Here is a 16,773-nt window from a genome sequence, read left to right as displayed (position 1 = left end):
AATTGCGGTGACTGCTTCAGTTTCAGCATCAGGGCTCACATTCTGCAGAGAAACGTGTCTGCCTCCAAGATTATCTGACAGAAATCCTCCTGGATTCTAAATAAAAATACAATGTGTACTTCCTTTGTAAAGTGAAATTCTCAAGGGGAATTCAGAGACTAAAGAAATGGTACCAATATTTAAAAGTATTTAGTAAAATGAATCTTTAGAACTTCCCCTATGTAGAAACTCTGAGCAAGTTAATTCTGTTTGAACTTCAGATTGTGTTGGAAAACCATCCTGTGGTTCATCACAGCACTGGAAAGGACTATTATTTGAAAGATCTTTCCTTGCCGGGCTATGTGATAGGTGGGCTAAAGGTTTTCACCTACCATGTTACAACGTTGCCTAGCATTCAGATGGGGCCCAGTTGAGGAAAATAGAATATGAGTTCAGTCTACAGAACACTTATCAAATGAGTTAATTTTTGTGAAAGCTCTTTCTAAGGTGTTATGCCAATGGAAAAGTTGGCTGTTTTAAACTATGCCCTGTTGCTACAGGCTAGACCAGTGCTCCATAGAATGACCTAGCTGGCCACAGCAGAGGCAATCCAGTACCTTGTCTAGATGCATGACTGAATGACAATGGATTCATCTGACTTGATTTATAAAACCTTTGTTTGATCACAGTCTAATTATTTTGGTTATATATATATAAACATTTCCGTTTTCCCCAAGACCAGGGAATCCACTTGATAATCACATGAGTGATCCATGCAATGACAAACTGCAGAATGTAACTAACTGGTGCTCCTCACCTGTATGTACCAAAAGCAGGATTAAAAACAAAACAAAACAACTCTACCATTTATTGACCTCTGCCTTCTGGATTAAGTGACTTTGCCCTATATTTATGTCTTTGAAATAAAGTAAGTCAATGCTGTATTCACTCAAGCTTTGATATATCACATATCATCCTGGGTCAGGAAAAGATACTTGTCTACCAGGGCAGCGTCCTCATTAAACTCATTCGCTTGTAGGACCGCTAGAAGCAAAATGCATTCTTTACTGAAAATCCAGGCCACTGAAGACCTGACTGGGGGGTGGGGGTGGTGAGGGGGGAAATGGAGGAGAGGTACATACACAAGTGGAGTTGGTGGTAATGACCCTTTTCCTTGAGGTAAGTGCTTATGGATCTTTCTCATACATCCAGATTCCCCTTTTATTTCTTTTGCTGTCTTCTGCTATCACTGTAGCTGCTGCTACGATTCCAAGCGAACCTTTGTAAAGAACTTACTGAGAGCCCAGTCCTGTGCTCTGCCTTTTAGCTGGATGAATTCATTTTGTCCTCACCACTTTTTCAGATAGAAACTGGGGCCAAGAGGTTCCACGACTTGCCCACGATCACAGAGCTATCATGGAGGACTGAGGGTTTGAACCTAGGAGGGCTGATGGCAGAACCTGGCTGGAATGTAATGATTACAAATCCTGACGTGGTGAACAAGAGAGGGGACCTCATATTCTTGCCCATCAGTTTCCAAGGAGGTGGCTTCCTGGCTTAAAGGGCAAGGGAGAGGAAGGGTTCCCAGAAGCCTCGGCCGTGCCAGAGCTCTCGCTAAGCTTCTCAGCCCAGACCGCTGTGAACAAAGCTGCCGGGATGCAGGGTCGTCTCAGTGCCTCTCCAAGGAAGGCCAGCAAGTTCCCAGGGGAACACTCAGCACCCTGAGTCACCACTTGACCCGTGGCCCCAAAGAAAAGAAAACGGGAAAATAAATAAGCTAGCAGGGAAAAGGAGGGCTTTCCGACGATAGGAAATGAAGGAGAAATGGAAAGAAGGGCAGCAGATGGCCCTGGATTGTGTACATTTGTTTTTCAGCATAAGAGACACTGCTGGTTCACTGGTGGCCATTAGTGGCCTTTTTGAATGAAAGGGGCCAGAACTTCTCTCTACAATATCCCTCTCACACATATGTTTTCCATGTTAAACATAATTTACTCAATAAGATTCTCTAGTGGCTAAATAAATGAGAATCAAGTCTCTCTCTCTCTCTCTTTTCTTTACTCTGCAAGCCTTCATCTCCAGACTCTCCTATGACAACCTTCCCCACAGCTCTCCCTGCCCAAACCCTCCACAATAGCTTCAAAGTAATAAACAACAGCCACTGACATTTATCGAGTGCTTAGTATGTGCCAGGTACTAGGATAAACATGCACTACCTAATTTAATCTTCACAACTTTCTTGTTCACATTTTAAAAAATATATTCTTATTAATTTCAGAGAGGAAGGGAGAGGGGAGAGAGAGAGAGAAAAAAACACACATCAATAATGAGAGAGAATCATTCACTGGCTGCCTTCTGCACATCCCCTACTGGGGATTGAGACTGCAACCTGGGCATGTGCCCTTGATCAAAGTTGAACCCAGGATTCTTCAGTCTGCAGGCCGGCGCTCTATCCACTGAGCCAAACCAGCTAGGGCTCTTGTTCACATTTTACAGTGTGAAGAAACTGAGTCTTGAATGTCGGGCTGGAGTATAACCCTGTCATTTATGCTGTAAGTCCCACTGATACATAGGGTTTTTGAAGCTGCATCCCCTCGAGCATAGGTGCCCAGTGACAGTGAGGGGCTTAGTCATCACTTTTCACTTAGGAAGCGTGGGAATTTGGACAAATTATTTACCCTTTAATGATAATGTTCTAATCTGTACAACAGGAGTGATCGATCCCCAAGGTCCCATCTATTGCCACATCTTTATGTTGATTCTAAAGCCTTGATCTTGTTTTTCATTAGAATTTTTGAATAGGTGCTGTACACATGGTACTAAGCTCAGCAAGGAAATTTCTCTACCACCCTTTCCCCCGTTTGTTACCCTCCCCAGAGATAACCACTGTTTCTGCTGCCTTCCCAAGAAACTCTGTGCCTATACAAGTATCATTTCTTGTTTTATGAACACAAATGACAGCAAAAGAAGTTAAATCCTGTTCTGCCTCTTGTTTATTTCACTTAAAATTTGACTCAAATATTCTTCCATGTCTGCATATAGAAAGCTGTCTTCTGTTATTTGGAAGTATCATAACCTATGCCTATTAATAGAGATTTAGGTTATTTCTTTGTATTTTTAATGATGCTACAACAAACAGCCCTGCACACCCTCCAGTTTACACATTTGCAAGTATTTTCTGCAGTGTATCTCAAGAGGGGGGCCGCAGAGAAGGGGGTGTTGGGTGTAATGGAAAGGGGAACAGCATCAAACTACTCTTGGTGGTCCGCTCTCACAACTTCTCCAAGACAACTCTAGCTCAGTCGTCATACAAGAGAACTGGCAGAGATGAAGTCAGGAAAGGGCTGGGTAAGCAGGGAGTCTATGAAGGGAAAGAGGGGGAAGTTGTAAACATTGGGGATCAGCCCCAAGAATTTGTGCCGGAAGCATCAAATATCTTCAAAGGGAACAGGAAAACCAGGTGGGCCATAGAATCACATCAGTAATCAGGAGGACAAAGGTGAGAGGAAGAAAACCAGAGGTGGACAAAATCAAGGTGGAAACAAGAGAGGAGCCAGAGTCACAAGAGTAGGGATGGAAGTGGAGCTGGCCGAGGGCAGCTGGGGGGCTTTTTCCGAAGCATTACAAGTTCCTCCCATGGCCTGTGGGCTAACAGCAACTCTCAACCCAGTGGATACGGGACCCTCTGACACTGTGCGGCCTAAGACACCAGGGACCCGGCCTTCACCAAGAAGCACTTGCTAAGGCCCATTACAGTCAACAGTGATTTCCTGTAGGAGCCATCCTATGCTTCTTAGATAAAAGTGACATGTACAACCTTAGGAGCCCAACACCACTATGGAGGAACCCAGAACTCTTTTAGGCAACGAGTTGCAGGATGAACCCTGCAGAAGGTGTAGAGCAATTCCTGCATTGTGTGAGGACTTCCTGGGCATCTCCATGGCACCGTGGAGAAAAGGATTTGGATTCAGAAGAGGAGGCTTGACTCTGTAGAGGGGAGGGGGTGGAAGGGAAGAGATTAACCAAAGAAGTTATATGCATAACCCAGGGACACAGTAGGGTGTTGGGTAGATGAGGGTCAATGGAGGGATAAAAAGGAACATCTGTGATACTTTCAACAATAAAGATAAGTTAAAAGAAGAAGAAGAGTGGGGCTTGAGACGGTGCTGCCTTCTCTAGCAGTGGGGCCTGGGAAGAGCCCCTCACTTCTCCAGCCCTTCCTTCCCTAAAGGCCAGGAAAGGAGGCCTGCTGCTCTGGATAGGCCTGCTGTCCCAGGGCGTTTGAATGAAGAGCAAAGGAAACCACAAACGTGAAAATGCTGTATAACCCACAAGGTACCACACCTATGCCAGGGGTCCGTAGATTTGCTATTTCCTCTGTCCTCCACCCATTTCTGTCCTCATCTATAGATGTATCTGTTTCTCAGGAGACTAATCTGCCTGATGTAACTTCTTCATTTTAGTGTTGTATCTTCTTATCTAAATTTGAACATATTTCAGAGTAAAAGGGGTGGGGCCGGGGGTAAACACAGAAGAAGCTGCAGAGGATAGATAAAGATGAAGAGGATCACATGTGAGAATAAAGAGAGAGGCATCAGCCAGCAAAAGTACAGAGGAGAAGAAAAAAAAACAAGGACAGTGTATTAAGAGCAAAAGGGCTGTGAGACAGTCAGCTGGTGTGGCTGTGTACCCTATGTGAGACCTGCCTGTGGAATGATGGGGGTGGGGGGGCAGGGGCGGGAGTGGGGGGCTCAAGGAAGCAGGCTAGCCCTAGCTCTCTCTTCCTTTCAGGTGGCCCATCATGGCTATCTCAAAGACCCCAACAAAAACTCTCCCAGGAATTCTCCCTCCTACCATTTCTCTTTCTCTGCTCAGATAATGGAGCATTATGAAGAGATCGTGGGAGTGGTCATGTGAATGACGAAACTAAGCTGAAGTATTTCACTTTTAATCCAGATAATAAGCTGCACCGTGTATAGAGTCAGTTACAAATGATTATTGACAATATCCATGCAAACTATCTGGGACTCCTATTTCACACACCTGGTGAGGACCCTGGGGGAATCCTTATCGGTGGGAAAATGGGGGAAATGCATGAGTTGAGCCTGGCAGCTCTAGCAGCAGAGCGGGCACGTGGCCACCTTTATCACTGCTCGCAGCATCATCACTAAGCGGAAATGACTCTGCTTCCTGGTGAAGCAAACGACTCACTTCCCTTTTCTTGAAAGTGGAGGACCTTGGTGTTGAGCCATTGGAACACCTTCCTGCATGGACCCCTTCCTGCACGGACACTGTCTCTGAAGTGCTCTGTCTTCTCTCTGGTTTACTTGGTCTCAAAACAGTATTAACTTATTGCTTAGTGTCTGAAATCATCACTCATGTACTGTCCCTGCTTATTGTCTGTCTCCTCCTCTGTTTCACACTACATCTATCACAACACCTGGAACCTGTCTGCTGTGTAGTGGGCATCCTATCTAATAAAGAGGGAATATGCTAATTGACTGTCATGCCCTCACAAAAGATGGTGGCACCCACAGTCAATAAGGAGGGAATATGCTAATGGACTGCCACACCCTCAAAGATGGCGGCGCCCACAGCCACAAGATGGTGGCGCCAGTCCTCTCCGTCCCGCCGGGGTGGCAGGCGCGTAGCACGGCCAGGCCCACCCCCAGGTGGGCCCGGCCGCTCCACAGCCTGCCTCTGGAGTCCCCCAGTCCCCTCAGCCCCCCAGCCACCCAGGGCCGGCCCCAGGTGCAGGCAAGCCTCGGATGTTGGCTGCCCAGCCACCTAGGGTTGGCCTGAGGGATGACCAAATGACTGAACAAGCAGGCTGTGTGGGGTGACCAGGCCAGCAGGGGGGTTAGCAAGGTATGACTAAACAACTGAAAAAGCAGGCTGCATGGGGCGACCAGGCTGGCAGGGGGGGCAGTTGGGGGTGACCAGGCAAGCAGGGGGGGCTGTTGGGATGACCAGGCTTGCAGGGGGGGGGCAGTTGGGAGCGACCAGGCCAGTGGGGGGGGGGGCAGTAAGAGGCAACCAGGCTGGCAGAGGGGGCAGTTGGGGGCAACCAGGCTGGCGGGGGGATCAGTTGGGGGTGATTAGGCTGGCAGGGGGAATAGTGAGGGGTGACTAGGCCAGTGGGGGGGCAGTTGGGGGCAACCAGGCCAGTGAGGGGGGCAGTTAGGGGCGACCAGGCTGGCGGGGGGACAGTTAGGGGTGGTCAGGCCAGCGGGGGAGGGGCAGTTAGGAGCGACCAGGTTGGCAGGGAGGGGGCAGTTGGGGGTGACCTGGCCAGCAACGGGGGGAAAGTTAGGGGCGACCAGGCCAGCGGGGGGGGGGGCAGTGAGGGGCGATCAGGCCGGCAGTGAGGGGCAGTTAGGGGTGACCAGGCAGGCAGGCAGGTGAGTGATTAGGAGCCAGCGGTCCAGGATTACAAGAGGGACGTCCCCCAAGGGATTCTGGATTGGAGAGGGTGCAGGCTGGGCTGAGGGGGACCCCCCCTCCCATGCATGAATTTCATGCACTGGGCCTCTAGTTCATAAATAGTTGTTTAGGAAATTAAAAATAGGCCATATTAGTCTGAGGTAAAAAGTCACACCTCTCACCTTGTTATCAAGAGTCTAACATCCACTTGGCCGGTGTGGCTCAGTGGTTGAGCATCCACCTATGAACCAGAAGGTCACAGTTTGATTCCTGATCAGGGCACATGCCTGGGCTGCAGGCTCAATCCCCAGTGTGGGCTGTGCAGGAGACAGCCGATCAATGATTCTCTCATCATTGATGGTTCTCTCTCTCCCTTTCCCTTCCTCTCTGAAATCAATCTATATATATATATATATATATATATATATATATATATATATATATCTGACAATACATATATATATATATATCTGACAATATATATATATATATATATCTGACATCCTCCTCCATCTATCAACCCCCATTTAGAAAAACACACAGGGTATGCTTTATCATGAAGAGAAATAGGAATCAAAGGTGGTTTTCTCTCAAAAAAACTACATGAATTTTTTAAAGACACTGGGGTATGAGAGGAATTGCTTAATGCAAAGTTGTGAATCCCTAGTGATGAAACTTCATGTTTCTATTTTTTAGTTTTGTTTATTTATGTTTTTGGCAGGGGATTTAGTGATCCCCATGGCTTCCACATGTAGAGGCCAAGGGACTTTGTTCTCCTGGGAGCTGGATGCTCATGTGGAGAGAGTGTAGTTTTCATTAGAAGCTCAGTTGTACTGCGTAGTTGACAGTGTTTAAGTGGAAACATTCGCTTGATATACTTTTCCTGACACACTCACTTGAAGAATATAGGGTCAGAATAAACAGCTGGTTTAACAGATGCAAGGAAAAGCATGCACGGAACGTTAATGGCAGATTTTACATATTGAAGGGTAGTTTAGGTAAAGCAGTGCCGACGTTTTGTACACCCTTTCATGTCAGCCATCGGCAGTGAAAATGCCTTATATTGAAAGACTGTTTAAAATATATTTCTTTTGCTTATTTTGAGGAGGGTCATCTGGTAAGAGGCTTTCATGCCATCATCTGCTCTGGGAATTGACTTGTGAAGCCAAATTGGTTTTTTTTACCTCATTGCCTTAAAAAATGCACACCTGCATTTTCAATTTATTATCAGACTAAATCGTATGCTGGCATGGTCCCTAGGACTAGCCTGCGATCAGGGCCATCTTTCCCAGGTGCTGGCAGCTGGCCCCTACCCCCTGCTGCCACTCACCCCAGGTCCCTGTTTGCCATCCAGTGATGGGAGCCTGATGGCTGGGGGAGGGACTGAGAGGCCAGCTGTTCACGCCCACTTGTCGGCCCCAACTCCGCTGCTGGTCGCCTTCTGTGTGTGGGGAAACCGGTGGGGCAGGGTCCTTGGCCTGGCACCACTGCATTCCCCGCCACCCACCCTGGGTCACCGTTTGCTATCAGCGATCGGAGCCTACCATCCAGGGAAAGGGAACAAGAAGTGGTCAGTGCACCTCATAGTGACTGGTTGAGTGGTCATTGTGGTCATTTTGCCATTATGGTTGGTGGGCTTTTATTATATAGGATTAAAACACACCTGACAATGGGAGCCCATGAAACTCTGATGTCTGTTTCTATTTTATTTTGATGTCTTTTTTAGAGAAAGTTTGCTCATATCTAATCAGACTTTCTAAGACCCTCAGGTTGTCTCTAGTTTGAAGTTAACCACTGGGGAAGCTGGGTTTTTCACTGTCCAACTACATTTTTGTATACTGCAATCCTATTCTAGCCTGTAGTGACTAGAAGATTAAAGGAATGTATGTATTTTTAAAATATATTTTTATTGATTTCAGAAAGGAAGAGAGAGAGAGAGAGAGAGAGAGAGAGAGAGAAACATCAATGATGAGAGGGAATCACTGATCAGTTGCCCTCTACTGGGGATTGAGCCTGCAAGGCAGACATGTGCCCTGATAGGGAATCAGACTGTGACCTCCTTGTTCATAGCTGACGCTCAACCACTGAGCCACACCAGCTGAGCCAGGAATGTATGCATTATATACGTATAAGTGCACACACACACTAGAGGCCTGGTGCATGAATTCATGCATGGGTGGGGTCTGGCTGGCCTGGCCCCAATCAGGACAGATAAGACTGGGCCTGTTGGGAGGAGGAGATGACGGGAGGTTGTCGAGTCAGCCCACCCTGATCAAGGCCCAATCAGGGCCTGGCCTGCTGGGGGAGGGGCTGCGGGCAATTGGCCGGCGGGCCCCACCCCCGAATGGGATGGTGGGGGTGCTGACTGGGGCCTGTGGCCTGGGGGGAGGGGTCATGGGTGGTTGGCCAGCCAGCCTGCCCTGCCTCTGATTGGGGTGGGGGAGCCAATCTGGGTTGGGGCTGGATGGGGGGAGGGGCTGTGGGCTGATCAGGGTGGTAGGGGCCCATCAGGGGTGGGGCTGGCCAGGGGGTGAGGCTGCAGGAGGTTGGCAGGCTGGCCCCACCCCCTATTGGGGTGGGGGGTGCAATCAGGGGTGGGGCTGGCCAGAGAGAGGGGCTGCAGGCCAATCAGGGTGGTGGGGGCACATAGGGTGTGGGGACAGCCAGGGAGAGGGCTGCGGGAAGTTGGCCAGCCAGCCCCGCCCCTTATTGGGATGGGGGTGTTCGATCAGGGGTGGGCTGGCCGGGGGAAGGGGCCACAGGAGGTTGGCTGGCCAGCCCCACCCCCTGATCAGGCCAGTTCACTGGCCACAGTGGGCATCATAGCAACTGGTCATTGTTGGTTCCGGTCGTTACAGATGCTGGCTTTTTATACATATAGTTATTTTAATTGATTTCAGAGAGGAAGGGAGAGAGACAGAAACATCAATGATGAGAGAGAATCATTGATCATCTGCCTCCTGCATGCCCCCAGGGGGGATCGAGCCCACAACCCAGGCATGTGCCCTTGACCTGGAATCTAACCCCAGGACCCTTCAGTATGCAGGCAGACACTCTATCCACTGAGCCAAACCAGCTAGGGCAGGAATGTATGTATCTTTATGGGACAGGATACAGACACACTTTTAACATTTAAAACTTCTTCCTACCATCAGTGGAATAGTAGACACAAAGTGCTTTAAAAATGAAAGGATCAAGGATTATGAAAGGAAATTATTAACGTTACTAACCTGAATAGGTTTCTGTTGTTTATTATATTTCCCTCTCTCTCTCAATTTCAAAATTACAATTTAAAAGAGTAACTTAATAACCCATGTTCCTCGCCATGCCCTACCCTCTACCTGCTGCCTACGCCAGCCTCCCTCTGAGTGGGGAAGGGAGAAACGCAGCCCATGGGATGAAGTGGCTGGGCTCTTGTGTGGGTCACCGCAGCCCTCCGTCCTGGCATGGCACCAGCACAAGCTCAGCGTTGCCAGAGAGGCAACTGCAAGACAGAGACAAACCACAAAATAAGTGGTAGGTGTATGTTTGTGATAAATCAGAGATCAGGAAAGCAGGGAAAAGAGATGTGGCTACTGATGTACCTTCACCATGAGCTACAGGAAGAATGAGGAGCGGGTGCAACCAAAAGTTCCCTGTCGCCAACCTATGGTGGAGCAGAGAGCAAGAGTCTGTTTATTGTGTGAAGGTTTCTTGGAGGGTCAGGGAGGAAGCAAGTGCCTGAGGTGCCTGAGGGGAGCAAAATAATGGGTGAGATTTTCTAGGATTGGCAATGACCTTGAACAGGTCTCCAAAGCTGGCTTGCTGCTGATCCTATTTCATCTTGAAAGAGAATCAATCCTGCCTTTCCATCCCAGGTAGCTAACAGGCCTCAAGTAGTCAGAATTTTAGTATTGCAGCTTGAGTAACTGATGTTGTGCTATTCTCACTCTCTTATTAACCTCTTTTCAATAGTTATTAATGTAATCCTATTATTCTGTTCTCATTTAGTTTTAATGGGATAAATCACATGGATAAATTCTCTAACGGTGGTCCATTCTTGGATTCCTGGTCTTATTCTACTTACTCATTGATAGTTTCTTTTCTTTTCTTTTCTTTTCTTTTCTTTTCTTTTCTTTTCTTTTCTTTTCTTTTCTTTTCTTTTCTTTTCTTTTCTTTTCTTTTCTTTTCTTTTTTCCAGAGATGGTTTCTTGTTATTTCAATGGCTGATCTAGGACTCAGCCTAAATATTCTTCTAGCATTTATTAGTTGGCAACATGGTGTGGTAAGACCCATGGAAGAGGAGAGTTTCAATAATTGGTTAATTAAGCTAAATGGCACAGAGAAAAACATAAATTAAGGATGGAAATGGGTCCTGTGGATTAAGCTATTAAGAGGCAGTGGTACCTCAGATAAAGCAAGTGCTGTGGTTGACATAGTAGCCAGATTGCAGTGGGCCGAGAAATGAATGGAAAGGGAGAAAATGAAAATGTCTTTCAAGGAGATTGGGGAAATCTCTAAACGATGGAGGAGAGCGAGATGGGGACATGGGAGTGCTGGGAAAGAACGCAACAGGCTCTCGCATTGTTTTTCATTGTGAATGTATACCTTTCAAAAAGAACAAAGAAAAATGAAACGGATAACATGGTATTATATTAAATATTTCCACATTGACTAGAGTGGTTGGCAAACTTTTTCTTAAAGGATCACAGAACAAGTATTTTAGATCTTGAGGCCAAGAGGCAAAATACAGGCTATTATGTAAGTTCTTAAGAGATCATTATTTTTTTTTAAATCATTCTTAGCTCAAAGGTCAGTTACTATTTTTTATTATTTTGAGGTTACTATGGAGTTGGTTGAGACAGCAAGAGCTGTGAGGAAGGTTGTCACAGAACTGTCCTGAGATGGAGGCTTGAAGATTAAAAAAACAAGAGAGAGAGGGGCGGGGATGGAGGGAGGGAGAGAGTGAAAGGGAAAGAGGGAGAAAAAATAAGCAACTGCAGTGATTTCAGTAAAGTTCAAAGTCCAAGTCAGATGTGCCACCCCAGGATGATCCACCGTCATCCATCATCCTGACACTGTGGGCCTGGCCCCTCCTCTGGTTTTGAATTTGGTTTTGTCTACTTCTTTCTCTTCGGCAATCACTTTGGTTTCCTTGATTACCTGCTTCTGGTTAGCGACTTGGCTCCACTGCTAACTCTGGTTTGCACTTTTAATAAGGTTTTGGCACCTCCTTCTGTGACTCCTGAAGGATGACCCCAGAGGCCTGCCCTCCCCATCCCAAGCTGAGGTTTAAGTCTGAGGTCCAAGCACCGGCCCTCCTCAAGCCCAGCACATCCCTGTCTGAGTTTCTTTCAAATTCTATTTTGTGGTAACAGGGCAGGGGTTGTATTGGTTAAATATTTACAGTAGCTTGGTGATAGGGTCAGAAAATTTGGGGTTCTGCTACATAGGGTGAGTCACTCTCTGTGTGCCAGGTTCTGCCCTCAGTGGCCCCAAGATTTCCATCACAAATAGGAGTTGACAGATACAACAAGCAACAAGAATAATAGTAGGTCTACAAAATCTTCAGATAAAAGTTATTGAATAATAATATGTTTAAAATAAAGACATAAAAGAAGAAATAAATAACACAAGAATATAATAAAACCAAGACACAATATATATAATATATTGTAGATGAAGGATTTTCTAGAAATAAAAAATATGATAGCTGAAATTAAAAGCCCAATGGATGTGTTAAGCAGCAAGATAGACTAGGTGAGGGCCCTCATCTACCCTCTCACCAGCGGTTCGGAGTTCCTGTTTCTCCACATCTTTGCCAACATTTGAGGGTGGTGCAAACTATACAAACTATGCACAAGTAGGCAAATTGCAGGCTGCATTGTTTCTTTACAGAATTGAGCTCATCCCAGCCAAGATCCTGCCCTCTTCTGATTTCCTGGGTCATCCTTTTAGACGCAGAGGGACTTTAAGCCTCAGTAAATCCCTCTCTGCGTGTGTGTGTGTGTGTGTGTGTGTGTGTGTGTGTGTGTGGTGTGTGTGTGTGTGTGTGTGTGTGTGGTGTGTGTGTGTGTGTGTGTGTGTGTGTGTGTGTGTGTGTGTGTGTGTGTGTGTGTGTGTGTGGTCCTTGGGGTCAGTTCTCTCCCACAGCAAGGCTGGGCTTTTCCTCCCTGGTTCCCACACCCTGAAGCCTCTTATCCAGTGACTTCAGCATTGGTCTACCTGCTTCTGGTGTTAACTATGCTAATCCCCAGATTCTGTTTTGTTCACTCTATACCTTTCAGCCCCTCCCTTCCCCCTCTCCAGGCCAAAGTTTAACCCAACTCTCACCACTCCTTTCCCTGTCAGCCAGTCTCTGACCACACCACAAACACCTTCTTTATTAACATGTGGTAAGTTACCTTAGAGCCCAGCCAAGAGTTTATGTGTCTACCTACAGTTGGGAAGGCACCAGAGACATATTTTTCCAAACCTGAAACTAGACACATAGCCTGAAAACCCAGAGGCAATATAGTACTGTATAGTACTGTGGTCGGCAAACGGCGGCTCGCAAGCCACATGTGGCTCTTTGGCCCCTTGAGTGTGGCTCTTCCACAAAATACCATGGCCGGGGCGAGTCTATTTTGAAGAAGTGGCGTTAGAAGAAGTTTAAGTTTAAAAAATTTGGCTCTCAAAAGAAATTTCAATCGTTGTACTGTTGATATTTGGCTCTGTTGACTAATGAGTTTGCCGACCCCTAACTGTTAGAGCATAGACTCCTGAAGCTGAATCTTACTTAGATCTACTGCTTAGCTGTGTGACCTTGGGCCAATCATTTAACCTCTCTGTGCCTCAGTTTTCTCATATGTAAAACAGGGATACTAGGACCCATTGTATAAGGCTGTGATGAGAACTGAATGAATTAGTTAATGGGAAGTGTTTAGAATAGTGCCGGGCATGTAATGAGCACTGCGTATGTTCCCTATCGTCATCATTACTCCTTCACTGGGACTGTCCTAGAAAATCGCAGGTGGCAGTCACACTCATTGAAACGAGGACAGTGCCAGAAAGTGCCACTTGGTTTACGCAACTGGCATTTTCTCCTGTTCTTTATCTTCTTCTCAAGGTTCACTAATCAGTAATTACATGGTTCTTACTCTTCTGAAACAGCCCAGACTATCTCCCAGTCCTCTCTGTCAAATCCGGTGTTTGACTCTGGCCACCCAAACAGGGGCAGCCACCTTGTTTCTGCCTTCTGCCCTTGACTTTCTTTCTACAAACCATCCTGCCTGCAGCAGCTAATAAATCCCATGCCTTTGGTATCTGAGAAGTTGCTTTTAGCTTGCTGATAGTGTTCAGCTGACATTGACAGGGCCCAGGGTAAGGCATGAGGTAGGCATGTCTCCTTTCACTCCGGGGGCAGAATGTCACCCCTTGAAGCTGAACTTTCTTAGCATCTGACACTGGCCAAGATACCTGGGCCCAGAGCGTTCCTTTAACTACGCTCTTCTGTTTGATCCAAATCCCAGAAAAGCTGTTTTCTCATTTGCCTCCTGGTGACTTCTAAGTGGATTATTCACTTGGGATAGTAATCAATTCTTCATCAGGCTCTCAATCTACACAAAGAGAAAGATGCTGACTCAGAGGTAACGAGGCAGGCCTCAAGGAACTGCAGGTATTAGATAATGTTGCCTGATTGTGGTTACTAAAGGCCTCATTTGAGACATATCCCTTAATATGCTCACAAGGGAACATTGGGCTGTTCAGGAGATTGGATTCTCCCTCCAGACAGCTCCAAGGAAATACAAGTGTGACACCTATAAACCAACTCACATCCTCAAGTCTTAGGCACCATCAGATCAAAAGGATATACATTAATTTAAAAAATATATATTCCGTCTTTAATTTAGAATAGCCTTTTCCTCGACTAATCTCAAAGTAATACCCTTTGATTATACATGCATTTTGCAAGTGGCAATTTTGTATTTTCAGACCTGGGGAATCCAGGAAGGGCCCAATAAATGTGTTGGATTAGCTAGATAAGCCCTGTGCTTGACTACAATGCAGATTATCATCTGTGATTTAAATGCAGCTTTTCGTCTTTGACTTCTGACATGCTAACACTACCTGTTATAACACTACAGCTCAGTGTGACTAGAAGGGTGTGGCTAGGGAGTGGGAGGACACATGGAAGGAGGTGCCACTGGGAAGGAGATAGGTGTGAGTCCAAGGAGCATAAATGAGGAGCCACTGGAGGTCTTTAAGTGGAAGAGTCACATGATCAGGTAGGGTCTCAGAAAGAGAAGTTTTAAGGATTGAGTCTCTTCAGATTTTCCTTCTGCATCTCCCCAATTGCAAATACTTCTATTCATTTTTAAGAAGCTCAAGAAAATCCTCAGGCAAGGTTAATATTGCTCTAGGGGGAGGGGAGGGGTGTTTGTGGCAGTCATAAGGGTTACAAGAGGTGGAAATGGGATGGCTAGGCTCCACTTCCTTGGGTGTGCTGAGGGGTGGCCTGAGGAAAAAGGAGTCTGGTTCAGTGGTCTTGGCAGGGGGCGTGGTTGGTCCCCTCGGTGAGGGGAGAGAACCCTGGAGTCCACGACAGAAAAGCTGACTAGCAGGGATTCAGGTGTCTCAACTTCCTCTGCCTCAGTTTCTTCCCCTGGACCCCCCAGTGCAGCTCGAGCTGCATAATCTTTAGGCTCCCTTCCAGCTCCAAAACTTTGTGCATAAAACATTGTCCCCCAAACTTATTTTAAACGCTAACCTCAATTTCAACCAAACACCTTTTCCGTTGGAATGGTTTGCCTTTCACCTTTCATTTCCCACCTCAAAAGTCTGGAGGGACCATGTGGAGAGCACTCACACGGAAAGAGAAATTGGAGGGGTGGGGGTGGTTGGATGCTGACTGCTAATCTCCAGGAAGTTGTGACATCTGTTAAATCATCAGTGCCTAATGCCCCATCCTATTTAAAGATCTGCAGCTTGAGAACTCTCCTGTTGCTTGAAGTTCTGCCCTACACCAGAAGCAGGTAGCATGCCCTGGAGAAACCATGGGCAGCAAGTTTATTTACCCAAAGGCGAGTCAACACAACCCTAGAGGCATTTGAGGGTGACCATGCTTGCTGTAACAACTGTCAAGGGTATAAACCAATAGCTGCTCTTAGCGCAAAAGAATTAGATTTAACATTTTGCCCTTTTCAATAGCATTGTTTGCAATTATTATCATATCACTTTTTTTAAACAAAGCATCAGTAACAATCAACTCAAAGAAACTTTCAATTGTCAATTTTGTTACTCCCCCATAGTAACAAGATCAAATAAAAACAAATGAAAGGCCTTTCTTGAAAAGTTAAGAGTGGAAGCCTGGGAACGCCTCAGATAATTTCCTGTTTGCATTTTTTCTAAACTTATGTTTTTCTTTCGTAGACTTTCCAGTGGTAAATCTCCATACCACAATTTCTCGAGGCGTTTTTGAAACCAGCAGACTTCTCAACCCACACGGTTAAAATCAAATGTATTATTATTTCTCTGTTTCAGCTGAATGAAACGTTCTTTTCCATGAACTGCCAAAGACTTTATGGTTTCCTTAATATGCCCATTAAAGCTGGTAAATTACAGGGACCCACATATCTTAGAAGACAAAAGGATTGCAGGGAGGTCACAGTAAGCGATCGAGCTAGAGCACGATTTGATAGCTGCAGGGGAAGGCAAGTTCACCCTCCCACCCCACTACCTTAAAAAGACAGTTCGAATTTCCTGCACTTCTTCCACAAAAAAGGATTACATTTTTCTGGGTGTTAGCCTCCCCGGCAGAGTTCTATAGCCTCGGGCACCAAACAAGGCTTCATTATCCTCCTCCCTGCAGTGGAGGTAGCTTACCCTGAGCCCGGCCAGTGAGGAAGAGCGCGATTGTCAGGGCGCAGAGGAGGGCAGCGCGAGGAGCCTTCATGTCAGCTGGCCTGGGCGCTGCCTCCCGCACGCACGATGCTGCTGCGCTGGCTCCAGCCTCCTTGAAACGTGAACATTTCCTGTTTCCTGCTTGTTTGGGTAGGTGCTAACTTGAAGGAGAAGTGTTTGCCTGTTTTTTTAGGAAGTGATGTAATTTCTGCAGGAGCCTGTCAGACCAGCAAGGATTGCAAAAGAGAAGTTGCTCTTCAATCGCTGATGCAGTTAGCACGCCTCCCAAGCCCTTTCCAGCCCCCGCCCAGCCACGTCCGTTGCTCAGGTGTCATTCGGAACCTGAGAGTGGGGGTCCTGAACCACATGCCTTCTTGATTTGTGATTTTACTCAACCGGCAGGTGAGTCTCTGTGGCTGAGTCTAGAGCAGCGTTAGCCAGCGGTAGGACTTCCTGAGATGATGGAACTGTTCCAGACCGGTGCTGTCCAGGACAGTAGCCATTAGCACT

The 16,773-nt window shown here is 46.6% G+C and overlaps 1 protein-coding gene across 2 annotated transcripts in view; it reads right to left on the bottom strand.

Moving 5' to 3' along the window:
• Positions 1-16,425, bottom strand: part of TMEM154 (transmembrane protein 154) — a 45,678-nt gene extending 29,253 nt beyond the window's left edge. For both annotated transcript variants that reach the window (XM_054717685.1, XM_054717686.1), the window contains exon 1: positions 16,246-16,425. In XM_054717685.1, coding sequence (XP_054573660.1) covers positions 16,246-16,315 — 70 coding nt within the window. In that variant the 5' untranslated portion in view covers positions 16,316-16,425. The remainder of the gene's footprint in view (positions 1-16,245) is intronic.
• Positions 16,426-16,773: the final 348 nt, after the last annotated feature.

Source organism: Eptesicus fuscus, chromosome 6 (assembly GCF_027574615.1).
Source record: "Eptesicus fuscus isolate TK198812 chromosome 6, DD_ASM_mEF_20220401, whole genome shotgun sequence".
NCBI classification, from domain to species: domain Eukaryota; kingdom Metazoa; phylum Chordata; class Mammalia; order Chiroptera; family Vespertilionidae; genus Eptesicus; species Eptesicus fuscus.
This window is presented reverse-complemented; position numbering and strand designations above follow the sequence as displayed.